Source organism: Manis javanica, chromosome 1, assembly GCF_040802235.1.
Source record: "Manis javanica isolate MJ-LG chromosome 1, MJ_LKY, whole genome shotgun sequence".
NCBI classification, from domain to species: Eukaryota; Metazoa; Chordata; class Mammalia; order Pholidota; family Manidae; genus Manis; species Manis javanica.
Window position 1 is genome coordinate 88534399 of NC_133156.1, and position 13904 is coordinate 88548302.

At 42.7% G+C, this 13904-nt stretch overlaps 2 protein-coding genes across 2 annotated transcripts in view; one reads left to right on the top strand and one right to left on the bottom strand.

Moving 5' to 3' along the window:
• The first annotated feature begins 3359 nt into the window (after positions 1-3359).
• Positions 3360-13678, top strand: ANKRD34B (ankyrin repeat domain 34B). Its single transcript, XM_036999890.2, has 3 exons — positions 3360-3397; positions 5278-5361; positions 11642-13678. Exon 3 carries the CDS (start codon positions 11664-11666, stop codon positions 13203-13205), a length of 1542 nt encoding a protein of 513 aa, XP_036855785.1. The 5' UTR covers positions 3360-3397; positions 5278-5361; positions 11642-11663; the 3' UTR covers positions 13206-13678.
• FAM151B (family with sequence similarity 151 member B) overlaps positions 13035-13904 on the bottom strand; it is a 56562-nt gene continuing 55692 nt past the window's right edge. Inside the window, exon 7 of the transcript XR_012130359.1 lies at positions 13035-13122. The gene's annotated coding sequence lies outside the window, so the exon portion shown is untranslated. The remainder of the gene's footprint in view (positions 13123-13904) is intronic.

Consider the following 13904-nt stretch of genomic DNA (forward strand, 5'->3'; position numbering starts at 1 on the left):
AACTGGAATCTATGAATAGGTTACCTTACACGGCAAAAGGAACTTTGCAGGTGTGATTAAACTAAGGATCTCCAGATGGGAGGTTATTCTGGGTTACCTTAGTGGGCCCAGTATAATCACAAAGGTCCTCACAAGAGTGAGGCAAGAGGGTCAGAGACCAAAGGAAGCAGAGGGAAAGAAAGACATGTGACAAAGGAAGCAGAGTTGAGAGAGAGAGAGAGAGAGCAATTGAAATTTGAAGATGGATTAGGAGGCCATCAGCCAAGGACTATAGGTGGCGTTTAGCAACTGGACTAAAGGCAAGGAAATCAATTACCCCCTAAGGCCCCCAGAAGGCACTTAGCCCTGCCAATGCTTTAATTTTAGTCATCACGTAAAACCCAATGTGGACATCTGACTTCCAGAACTGTAAGAAAATTAATTTGTGATGTTTTAAGCCACTATCCCTATAATCTATGAATATGTTACCTTAGATGGTAATAATATAATGATAATTTATTGCAAGAAACAATAGGACACTAATGAAACAGGGGTGAAATTAGATTATCTACTTTAAAAAATTGTTTGGCCATACCTACAGAAGCTGAACATATGTATATATGCATGTGTTTTCCCTAGGAGTGCACCCAATGGAAATGTGTTTATTTGTTCACTGAAGACATCTACTATAATGTTTCTAGCAGCACTATTTGTAATGTCCCAACCCTGAGAATTACCCACATGTTTGTCAGTAGCAAAATGAATAAATTGAGGTACATTCACATGGTGGAATACTATACAGCAAAAAGAATGACAAACTATGACCATAGGTAGCATGCATCTTTTAAACATAGTATCAAGTGATAGAGCCAAACAACAGAGTATATGCTGATTCAATTGCCATAATTGCAAATACAAGCAAAAGTAATCTATGCTGGTTGAAGCCACCACCCTGTACAACTCCCTAAAGGGAAGACATGAGGAAGTCCTCTGGAGAGCTGATAATGTTCTATCTCTTGATCTTAGGATGCTTCAGTTTGTGCAAAATCATTGAACTTGTGAAATGTGCACCTTTTAATATGTACTATACAGTAATAAAAACTTTTTTTTTTAAATGGGAGAACAGAGACTTGTGCCTTCCTGCAGATTTGCCCAGTTCCTCTCTGGGAACTTCCAATTTCTCCAAACAAATGGGTGCGGGCACAGGGTAACCCAGATCCAGGATTCTGGCTCACTAGAGCCCAACTCTGGGTTAAAATGCCTTGTGATCTTGCTTTACGTATATTTACTAAAGGGCCCATCTCAGTGGGTTATTCTCCTAAAAAGGAAGCCTTCCTGGAGGTAAGTCATCTTTCTCCCTTTGAGAACTCAAAACTACAAACTAGTTTTGATTGACTTATATGCACAGCAAAAAAGAAAAAGGTCATGGTCTTTTCTCCACCGAGATGATCCCTGATAAACGAAAAGTTAAAACCATTGCTTCTTAATTTTAATCTCTCCTTATCCTGCAGTGAAGTTTAACACATAAAATATATATCGTGATATTTGTTCAACTGTTAAAATTTAATAATAGGGTAATAGTTATAAATTCATAAAACAAAAACAAGAATGGTTGCTCCCACCAACACCCCAAATTAAAGTGGGGCTCTGGTTTTGTCTAAAGTGGGTACCGGGACAGGAAGGGGGAAGAAGGACCCGTGGGGACAAACACACGGACCAGCAGCGTGGATATGAACTGAGGGGAGGGATGCAGATAGGAACTGGGGGAACCAGAGGCCATGAATACAAGGGTGGCTGTCTCCCCACAGTGGGGAAGACACTGCCTTTCCTGCTCCTGATCAGGTCGCCCGGGTCAAAAGGGGGTGGCCGGGTCAGGGAGTGTGTGTGTGTGTTGGAATGGAGGGGCGGGGGGAGAACTTCCAACAGAAAGCGGAGCTTCGGAGACTAGACTTTGGCCCCCCAGGTCCGAAGACACTTTGACCCTGCTGCCCCCCACATGCAGCGCAGTCCGGAGCGGGCGCGTCACTCCCAGCGGAAACGCCGCGCCGCCAGGGCGTCTCGCTAGGTGCGCGTCTTCGGGCCCCCGCTCCAACCTTCGCGGCTAGGAGCTCGCCGCCCGCCTCTCTCCTCCGAGCAGGGGCGGGGACAGGGCGGCACCTACCGGGATCTGCGACTACAGTCGCAGAGGAGCAGCCGAATACCATAACCCAGCCGGGACGGCACCCTGGGGTCACCAGCGCGGAGGGTCCGAGTCGACCCAGGAAGGTGGGGGACGCTGCCGCCGCCTCGACAGCTCATCCCAGGTCAGTGTGCGGCACCATCTCTGCAGGCTGCACTTGGAGAAACTTTGGTTTTCCATGTTAGCTGCCTGGAGCAGGGCATCGAGGGCGCAGCCCAGGGCCCCACGGCCTCCGTGCGCCCCGCCAGGAGCGCTCAGGCCCTGGGAGCCCGCATCTCCCGTGCCCTGACACTGCAGTGCCCCGAGCGGGGACCGAGACCCGGCACCAACCGTGGGCCGGCGGGTGCAGGCACCTGTCCAGAGACCATGTCCCGTCATATCGGGGCGCGCTCTTCGCGAGACTACTCTCGCGCCTCCCGAAATTCTTGCCGGTTCTCGGTTCGGGATTTGCTGCAGTTCCAGCTTGGACCCTAGCGGGATGCGGCTTTCACCTCCTCCTTGGCCTTGCAGCGCCGGGGAATAAATGCGGGAAGCCCGCGGCGGCGGGATGTCGGGGAGGATTCGGGCAGCAGCTCAGGGGCACCGGTCGCCGCTGCTGCGGAAACGGCGCGCGCTCGGCCTCAGGAGCGCGCGGGTCGGAGGGTCCGAACTGGGCGCGTCTCTGCAGGTGCCTCCTGTCGCCAGTCGGCTGAGGTGCGGGATGGGCGAGGAGGGGCTGGACAAATGGGAGCCACGCAGGGGTAAGCAGCCCGGTCCTTGGGCGCCTCTTGGGCCCACACAGCCCTGGCGCCAGGACCCCGGACCCTTTACCGGAGACCCGAGTCCTGAGGTGCGCCTGCCCCAGGATGGGGGCAATGGCTGCTCCCCGCGGGAGCGCCATTTCCCAAGGGAGGGCCGCGTCATCCGGGCAGGCTGTGTGGGGACCGCTCTGCAGCGGCTCTGGGCAAAACCCCTTCTCCTAGGTGTCGATCGCTTCAGTTCATCAGCTGCCTGTCTCTGCTCAGAGACGAGGTGACGAAAAGCGCACTCCACCCCCCACAGTGCCCCGGCACTGTCGCCCCAGTCACCTTCCTTTGCCCTTCTCCGACAGCACCTCGGGCTCACTCCCTCCAGCTCTCAGGAAAAACTGAAGAAGCGAGCTCGGTTCCTGGAGCCAGCGGGGTACAGTGGAGGCGCTGCGAGAATCCTCTACAGCCTGGAAATCCCATCACCTTGCTTCTGAGAGACTTGGACGTATAGGTGCGTGTCTGTATGTGTGTGTGCTGGGAGGGGGGTGGGTCTGCTGAGAGAGGTGGAGGTGTAGCTGCTCCAGGGGCCTGGGGACAGCTGAAGTAACTAAAAGACACCAGCTCTTTGGGGGGCGGGGAGTGGGTGGGGTTGGGGAACACCACCAGCTTTTTCTCTCTTTGGGCAGTTTCTAAAAATCTTTTACAAGCCGGTGCCAGAGGAAAGACACTTTTCCTGGTAAGTCGTTACATTTTCTAGGACAATCTCAGATGCACCTTTTGTTCTGGGGCTGCCCCTTTCCTTTCTGTGTGGAGGAGACACATATTTTTCTTGTGACAGTCAAGCTTGTCTTGGTCCAAGTGCCACTGGCCCCTGCATCCAGGCCTTGGGCTGCCCGCTGCAACTCTGGAGGTTTTCAAACCTGTCTGGGAAGGGCAGGACAGCAGACCTCCAGTCCCTAGCCCATTCTAGCTCAAGGCTGTACTCTTCTCTAGACCTGTGGGCTCCCTTTACCCCTCTCTAGGCCATGTTCCTGTGTCCCTCCTCTAATGGCTCAGTGCTTCAGTTATCTCTGCAGCAGGAGAGCTGAGCATCAGACCCTTGGAGATGATGAGGGACACAGCTTAGTGGGAGCCTGAGGCAGGGGCTGATAGCAAACAGAAATGAGAGCTTATTGCAGTTTCTCCAAGTGTGCACAGCAAGCACTCCCTATTGAATATCTGGGAGTGCAGCCTGAACTCTTATTTTTAACAGTCTCTCCATGGAACTCTTTGCCCACAGAAGGTGGAGGACCCACTGGTATAGGCACCCTGGTTGCCCATTGTCAGACCCTACCCTCCAGGGGATTCACATCTAGTGATGTATGATGTACGTTTAGAAACCAACATTTGTTGAATTCCTAAGTGGCAGGTGTATTAGAATCTTTTGAAAACCTCACATTTATCATCTATAAAGTACATATCCCCACTTTAGGTTAAGAGGAAACTGAGGCTCAGAAGAATAGCTTCCCAAGGGTTGGTAATTTGGGAAGAGACACAGCCTGCTGCCTCCTCTGAGCACATTCTGGTCCCCTTGTGGGGAGCACTAGATAGGGCAACCTGGGGCAACGGTGAAGGGTTGAATTTTGAGCTTGAAAGCATTTGCTAATTTCCACCCTGCGGTGCTTCCCTCCTGAACTGACAACTAACTTCATGGCAAGTACGATCCTGTTTAGAGGTGGGCTAAGAGGCTCACAAAAAATTAACATTTCTCTGAATAAAAGGAATACTGGGGGTGGCTTGGGGAGATAAAGCCACAGGAAAGGCCAAGCCTCACACCTACAAGATGTCTCTTAAAGCAGCTCAGCCCACATGGCACTGCTGTGTTAGATATAACACAAATCAGGTACTCAAAACAGAACCCTATTCTGTGGGAAGGTGTTATCCAAGAAGCAGTAACCAGAAGAGAAGGGACAAAGGAACATCTAATTAAGTCCTGGTGAGCAGGTAAGAGGAGTGACTTTGGGAGAGTTCGCCCCCATTTCCTTCTTCAGCCTCCGTGTTTGCACAGAGTAGGGGCTGGCCCAGGTAGTGCCATGGTCCTTCCAACCTCAGCATCCTTGCAGGATAAGCTGAGCCCTGCAGGTGTGCATGCACGCATGCGCACGTGCACACACACACGCACACACACACACACACACACACACACACATGATTACCATGCAGAGGATCCACACCAGACTCTTTTATAGACTCATAATCAGTGAAATATGATTAACCGAACAAACATATAATGTCTTAGCATGGAATTAAAGAACTCGTCTTTAACAAGATGATAAAATGGCATATTAGAGAGATGTGTAGAACAAATTATTAGTATTTATGTAACTGAATAGCTTTGATTTCCTTCAGTAGGAACTGACAGCTGGCTGACAAAAAAACTCATCCAGGGAGAGAAAAGACATAAGTGAAGTATGAAATTTTGAAAAACATTTTCAGGTAACTTTCTATTTCCATTTAGAGTGGGTGTCTGGAGAGGTGAATGTAGTTATGGTTTGAATTGCTTCATTTATCGACAGATATTCTTCATAATGCTTTAATTCTAAGGTCCAGTGCTTTTTCTTTTCCGGGCTTCCAGTCTGCTGGTAGAAGAGCAGACAGCTGGAAATCCCACCATTCAGCCTATAGACTCTCACTTTATCCCCTGTTTCCAGCATACTGCCTCAAGTTTGGGGCCAAGTTTGGGGCCTATTCTCTTCAGAGGATAAATCTTTGTTTTCTCTCCTGTAAGAGTGGTTGTCTACTCAGTTGGGGGTAAAGTACCTGTGATCCAGTTGTTCTATCCACAGACTCTGAATCATCCTCTCCCTTTCAGCCCTTTGCCTCACTGCCACTTTCTGTGTCACGTGGTACCTCTAAATCCCAAACTTCATGGATTCTGTGGGTAAGCTAGCTCCCTTCTCATCGGGTGACACCTCCCCAGGTGCTATGCTAAGGCAGTTTACCACACCACCATCTCCCTCTTTTTCCAAAGCTTGTTCAAAATTGTTCATCTGATGATATCACTCACCCTGTTTTTTGTTCTTCAGAATATACATTTTTAATTTTAAAAAATAAACTGTAATTTTACTGGGGTCTTAAGAATAGGGTCTTAAGGCACTAAAAGAGTATTAGTAACCATGCCATTATGAATTGCTAGTAATGTTAAAGATATTCTAATTTAAAAATAAAAAGCAATTCATCAAGCTGTTTAATATCTTATAATAATGCTGAAACTATTGTATTTGGAAACTATAAGGAATATGCACTTAAAGGATATCTCAACTATAATAGTAGGCTATGGAATGGTCTTCATCACAGGTAACACTTACCTCTATGAAGAGTAAGTGGGGAAGTCACACTTCAGGATCAGCATTTTTGATGTGCAAATGGATGAGGCAAAATAAAAGATCTGGAAGAAGGTGAAGGCATGAAGACAAGGGCATTATTCCAATAAGGTAGTGATTACAAAATGAGATACCAGGAAGTCAAACATGTATACATGTGGAGAATAAAATATCTGACCTCTTTTTTTGTCTGAAAAAATTAATGTTTAAATAATTTCAAATTTTCTCTACTGAATGGGAATAATTTTAAAAGTGGGTGATCCAATGGGCTTTAGAAGTCTTTATAACCAAGGGCAAGCCTTTGTTGTTTTTGCCAGAGAGTCCTCTAGTACTCAGGGGAAGGGGTCTGCTTATGTCCACATGGCAGATAGATTCGCTAGTTACTACTTTCCGAGGCCTGGAGCCCACAGCACTCTCCCTCTCCACAGGACCACAGTGGGACCACTGCCCACCTCAGGCTCCCCACCTCTTCTTCCAGAACCTCATGACGCCAACCTTGGTGAGAGGAGTTATGACAAAAAGTGGTCAGGTTTAGTGTTGTGGAGGAAGGCCTTTGCATGAGAATAGATGAAAAGGTTTAAATCATTCCAAAAGATTCTTATAAGACTCTTTTTTAAAACAAGATTGACCCAAATATTGTAAACTATAGGAGGGTATAATATTGACTGGTATCTGGCAATTTGTTCTCATTTGAATATCTGTTTCTCAAATGCCACTTTTGGTCAAAGGTGTTTTTACATGATTGATGCTGTATCTCTTCCTGAATTGCACTTACTAAGTGGTTTCTATATTTGGTATTATGTTCCAGCTCATTTGTCTAAATCTCTTTGCTTTATTAAGCCTGTTTGTATATGAAAAATGCTAAAAGACAGTTTCTTTTGTGATGATTTTCTCAGATGAGCTCTTTCCAAATGTTTTGCATTCAGAATAGACTTCTGAGTTGGAATCCAAGCTGTCAATCAATCCTAAATTACTAACTTCTTGAGTTGCAGGTATGTCTAGCTCTGGAATAGCTTTTAAAGAATGTTGAACAAGAGGCAAAAATCACACCATTCACTTTCATGTATTTATGTATGTATATTCTGAGTAGGTTCTTTGTAACATCATGAATGATACTAAACTGAGTAAGTACATTCTTTTGAATACTGTCTTTCAGGAGCTTACTGGTTGAAACTCCTTGAAATTCTAGGCACAAATACTATTGATGATACTACAAAAACTAAATTATGTTGTAAAATGTAAGAATATGGCTCTTTTAAATTTTAATTATGAAACATTTCTTAGATAAATGCTTCCTTTTCTGTGTATATGCTCTATTTTACAATAAATAGATGAATACTATCCTGCAGAAGAGTATGTGAAATATGTACTGTTTTAAGAATAAAATGGACACCCATACACACACCACCCAGATTAAGATACAGAACGTAATCTGAACCTTAAAAATCTGTGTTCATCCCAGATAGCATTGTTCTCCCTACCGCCACCAAGAAGTAACTTTATTGTGACTTTTGTATTAATCACTCCCTTTGCTTATTTTTCTTTTCTCTTTTCAAGTTTCCCACTTGTGTATGACTCTTAAGTAAATTAATTACTTATTTTTGGAAAACTGGGTAGCAAGCACAAAATTAGATGAATAAAGGTCAAAATTACTACTATGTAATGAAAGCTCTCAGGAGAAGATATATTGAAGTTTCTGGATTTTACTTTGGCTCAGTATCCCTGAACACATACAAGGGCCCCATCTGTGCAAGGTCATGAGTGAGTCCTGGGAAATATGGGCCTCACCATTACAGGGTTTCTGGCAGGGCTGCAGGGCAGACGAGGTGTGGAATATCCACAGGGAATGGGTGTTCAGTCTTTCTCATCCTACACTCACCACAATTTAACCCTAGGACTCAGAACAAAGCAAGTAGAGACAAGAAGTAAGGGAAGGTTCACCTACGCATTAGGTCTCCAGTTAAACAAGAAGATAAAATGGCAGATCTCAGAGATAATGTTCTGTTCATACCCTTTATCCTGGTCCTTCACCATCTTCCTGGGGATTTTTTATGCCTCTCCCCTATGGTGATCTCCAACCTCTGGTATCTGGTTTCTTCTTTCTTGTTCTAGCATTTCATCTTAGTGAATTACATTCTCCAGTTGATTCTTGAGTGTGTTTCTCAATTCTTGACTGATGGTTTGGCTAGATGTGGAATTCTAAGCCAGGAATTGTTTTTCCTTCAGATTTTTAAAGACATTCCTCCATTCTTCACTGTTGTTGATCTATCTGAATCCATTGTAATTCTTGATCCTTTAGCATGTGACTATTTACACCATTGTTTACCCCCTGCCCCCAAGCTTGTGGGATCTTCTCTTAGTGTTCTGGAGTTTACAAGTGCTTGCCGGTTTTGTTAATTTCAAGGTATGTTTTCATTATGCTATATTCTAATTCAACTCTTTCAATTTTGGAATTCATGTCCCTCAAGTCTAGAAAATTTTCTTGATCTCATTCATCCTTTCCTCTCCTGTTCACCTTTCCTCCCACCTCCCACTATTTTCTCTTGCCAGAATGTCTAGTAGTTAGATGTTAGATTTCCTGGTCTAGTCCTCTAATTTTATTATTTATTTCTCTTCTGTTCTTTTTGCTTGACCGTGTTAGAGATTTTAGCGTTATCATCCAACCCTCTATTAAGTTTTGCAGTTTGTGTCATGTTTTTGCCTTTTGAGAGTTTTCTTTTTATGATCTCTGAATATTCCTTTTCTCATTGGCTTTTATTCTTCTCTTACGGTCACAACATCTTCTTAATCTTCTTATCCCTTTGAGGACAATGAGCTTTTGAGTAATTTTCCTGAGTAAGATCTGTTTTCTCCAAGTTGCTTTTTTCTATTTGTTCTGATCTCCGTCTTTAATGTAAGAGGTTTTCTGTTGGTTTTTGTTGTGTTTTGACTGCCTGCTCATGATTAAAGGGCTTGGATTAAGAAGCTGATGGGAAGCTTCGAACACATGGGTGAGACTTGTTACCTTTAAGCTTTACTGTGGGATGATCTGTTGGCATGTTGGGGATTCTCCGTGGTCAGTACTCAGGTAGTTTCTCCTAGGCAGGGCAAATTCCTGAGAGAAAAGAATAGCAATTTTCTTCTGAGGACAAGGGTATTTCTACCAGCTGTCTTGGAGCTGAGTTGGGGAAGGAGGCTGTGAGTCCCTTTGTTCTGTGGTCAGTAAACATGCAATCACTTATTCCTCCACATTCTTGTCCTTTACATGGAAAGTCTCTCCCAGTCTAGAGACCCTCTGTTCCACCATTTCTGGAGCACAAACCTCTGGCCATCTGCTCAAGAGAGAGGTACAGTCTCCTGTGTATGAGTGGCCTGGAGTGAAGGAATGACCTGAGGCAGTCCCTCTCACACTTTAATGTGGGGATCTACTTAAAATGTAGGCTGTGATTTAGGAGGTCTAGGGTGCAGTCTAGGCTGCATTCTAACAGGCTTCACTTCCCGCTTCTGCTGGTCCCAGGTAGGTTCACACTTCCCGCAGCAAGGACCTGGGGATCTAACTGCTTCTCCAGCAGCTTTTCACCTAGTCCTCGTTGCTTTAGCTGTACTCTCCACCCCCAAGAGCTAGAGCTGCCTGCTGCTGCCTCTCTCGAAGTCTATACTGTACATGGGCTTAGTTCTCAGCTCTCCCACCAGTGACTCAAGGCACAGCCTTTGCAGGTTGGCCAAGTCAGTTACCACTGGCCCAGATGCTTTCTGCCTTCCAAAATGTCACTGCCATCTTCTCTCCTTTTCCTGTTATCTTTGTGAACTTATGTCTTATTAAAAATTATTTAGTTTTAGGGGGTTTCAGGAAGGGGCAAAATTAGATATTTGTGTTCTGCCATGTTCACCATAACTATAACCATCTGCTAAAATATTTTCCTAAAGTTTGGTATATTGGCATAAATAAAGCCTGATTTATGACAAATAATTTTGCTATTTAACTTTCTAGGTTTTTGCACAAGGAATGTCCTCTCCTCTCTTCCTTCTTTGTCTGCCTACCAAACTCTTAGGCAGTCTTCAAGACCCAGCTCAAATGACTGGCGTCTGAAGGCCCCCCTTCAGTCCCATGCCATTAAGCCTGGAGGTTCTCATGACTTTAACTCATAACCAGCTGCTTATGTAGTATCTCTTCTAAACAACTATGCAAGCTCCTCAGGGCTAGGGCTTGTATCTTTGTAGCTCAGTGTCCGGCACATTTTAGTTTATAGCTGTTTAACAATTGAATCAATTTCTGTGTGTGTGTCTATCTTGCCCCTTTTTCTTCACTTTCTTTCTGCTATCTTCTTCTGTTAAGAGATCATTATATGTATTATGTATTCTGTTATCCAACTGAAATTCATGTCCCATAGCCTTCATTTTAAAAATAAATGAGTATAATGAATAATACTTCTTAGTTTCTAAAAGCCACCTAATTAAACAGATGTAAATATTATATAAACATCATTTGTTTTTCTCCCTAGAGCTAAGGACTATTAAAAGAAATATTTCCTCAGTTCTAGGTAAATAAATTCAAAATTCTTATCAACTAATAGAATTATTTGTTGAAGGAGTTTGAATCTAAATTTAAAAAATAAACATATATAATTTTCAGTTTTAATGATAAAAAAATGAAATGTTTATGAAGTCTCCATGTCTTCATTCACTTTTCTAGCCTAGAAAACTTCTTTTTCAGAGAAAATGTACTGCTGTCAAAATTTAACCCAACAGTATGTTGCTAACCCCATAATCTAGTCAGTTTATGATTTAAATGATGGGATCAAGAAAAATACATAATCACACATTACCATTCCTACCTCAGTGTGAATTCCAGACATCTTGTCAGTAACTTTAATGTCTTATAATCCAAATACTTTTCATCCTTTAAAAGAAACAGAAATTCCCTATAAAATTGAAAATCTAAGTATTAGTTGCATTATTTAACTAGAGCATGTTTAAATAATTTAATACAAGAAGTTTTTGTATTAAACTACTGTAAACATGTTATATTTTAATTGACTCAGTTGCTGTTACACAAAATTCTGGCTTTTTTGCTTAAATTTGCATTTTAGTGTTATTTTAAAAATATTTTTCACAAGTAAAATTAAGTGGATCACTGCTTAATTAATATGGGATTTAGGGAAGTACTAGGTTGATGTTATATCATAAATACTCAGTGAACATTTTGAAAGTAAATGTAGTTTATAATTCCCTAAAGGTTGTTACTATCCTAAAATTTCTTTTTTGCAATTCACTATTTGTTGTGTATTTATTAATAACATAATCTCATTTGTGTCCTTCTGTACACACACTTTAAAAATTGAATAAAAACATGAATATAAATCAAACCATTGATTCTGGCTAATCTTTTGTTCTTCGTCTTCTTTGATAACCAGGTATTGATTCTAACTTTTGAAGATGGATGAAGGTGTAGAGATTTCAAGTGATGGAAATTCCCTCATCAAAGCAGTCCATCAGAGCCGGCTTCGCCTCACAAGACTCCTGCTAGAAGGTGGTGCCTACATTAATGAAAGCAATGACCGTGGGGAAACACCTTTAATGATCGCTTGTAAGACCAAACATGTTGATCACCAGAGTGTCAGTAAAGCCAAAATGGTTAAATACCTGTTAGAAAATAATGCTGATCCCAACATACAGGACAAATCTGGGAAAACTGCTTTGATGCACGCTTGCCTAGAAAAAGCTGGTCCTGAAGTTGTTTCTTTGCTCCTAAACAGTGGAGCTGACCTCAGTTTGCAAGACCATTCTAGTTACTCAGCCCTTGTGTATGCTATAAATTCAGAAGACAGAGAGACCCTCAAAGTTCTGCTTAGTGCTTGCAAGGCAAAAGGGAAAGAGGTCATTATAATAACAACAGCAAAATCACCCTCTGGTAGGCACACTACCAAACAGTACTTAAATATGCCTCCTGCAGATACAGGTGGGGGTCACTTCCCAGCTGCCTGTGCTACTCCTTCAGAAATAGACATAAAAACAGTCTCACTGCCACTTTCACATTCTTCTGAAACTGAAATGACACTTTTTGGCTTTAAAGATCTGGAGCTCTCAGGAAACAGTGATGATACAGGGGACCCAGGCTCCCCGGGGAGAAAGCCTGCTATGGCCCCTAATGGGCCCAAGATCCCCCAGGCTCCACCCTGGATCAAGAGTCCTCCCTCATTCATGCATCAGAACCGAGTGGCCTCCTTGCAAGAGGAGCTCCAGGATATTACTCCAGAGGAAGAATTATCCTACAAAACCAATGGGCTGGCACTTTCCAAGAGATTCATCACTAGGCACCAAAGTATTGATGTAAAAGACACTGCTCATTTGCTAAGAGCCTTTGATCAGGCCAGCTCAAGAAAGATGTCTTATGATGAAATAAATTATCAATCCTTTTTTTCAGAGGGAAGTCAGCAATGCATTGAAATCCCTGCTGACCAGGATCCAGACTCTAACCAGACAATATTTGCTTCTACCTTAAGAAGTATAGTTCAAAAAAGAAACTCTGGGGCAAATCACTACAGCTCTGACTCCCAGCTCTCAGCTGGTCTAATCCCTACAACTTTAGAAGATGGCAAAGCACTTACAGGAAAGAAAAAGATCCTCTCACCATCTCCTTCCTTGTTGTCGGGATCCAAAGAACTGTTGGAAAATATCCCCCTAGGTCCCCTGAGTAGGAGAAATCATGCACTTTTAGAAAGGCGTGGCTCAGGAGCTTTCCCTTTAGATCACGGTATTACACAAACCAGACCAGGATTTCTGCCCCCCTTAAATGTGAATCCTCACCCTCTCATCTCAGATATGAATGCCAACAAGATTTCCAGCCTTCTTCCTTGTGGTCAAAAAGTGTTTATGCCAACAGTTCCTATTTTCCCTAAAGAATTCAAAAGTAAAAAAATGTTGTTCAGGAGACAATCTTTGCAAACAGAACAAATCAAGCAATTAGTAAATTTTTAAGAGATGGCTAGAAAACACATTTTGTTCAAATATCTATATCAGAAAAACAACTTGAGAAGAAATCTCAAATCTTCATCCCTTTAAACCTTGTAACTGATTAGCCCATAAAAGTTAAGGAAATCAAAATGTACTGTGTATCATACTAGGTATTGTGGACACACAAATAATATAGTTTCCGTGAAGGGAATTCTAACAAAGTTATTTAGTAAAGTGATTTTTCTCAAAACCTCCAATATTTAAGAACTTCCATGTAGTCCAAGTTTTTAATTTCAATAAAAATCAGCAAAGAAAGGTCACAGATGTTAGAGTTAACTTTTTTTTTAATTTCAGACTTTCCAAATATTTTAGTAGGCAACATTGCACTCAAGTCAATAATTTTTTTAAAAATTTCAAGTCAATAAATAAAACTGTAATTTTGCATAATGCCAAAAGCTTAAATGAAAACTGACAGCCATAAAACGCTCTCTGATCAATAAACCTAAGCTACAAGAAATAATTAACTAATTCCTAAAACACCTTGACTCTAGGTAAGTGAAATCTAATTAAAATTTTAAAAGGTCAACCACTATAGTAGACTGGGCAGCTAATATTCACTGTGTCAGCTTAATCAGTGTCAAAACAGCAAGTCAGAGTTTTACAAGCTAATCATAATCTTTGCCGAGTATTCATGTGCTGTTTTTTGCTTTATTTGCTTTTTAA

What these genes read in the sequence shown, in the direction of transcription:
- ANKRD34B (XM_036999890.2), top strand. Translation starts at nt 11,664, where the DNA reads ATGGATGAAGGTGTAGAGATTTCAAGTGATGGAAATTCCCTCATCAAA.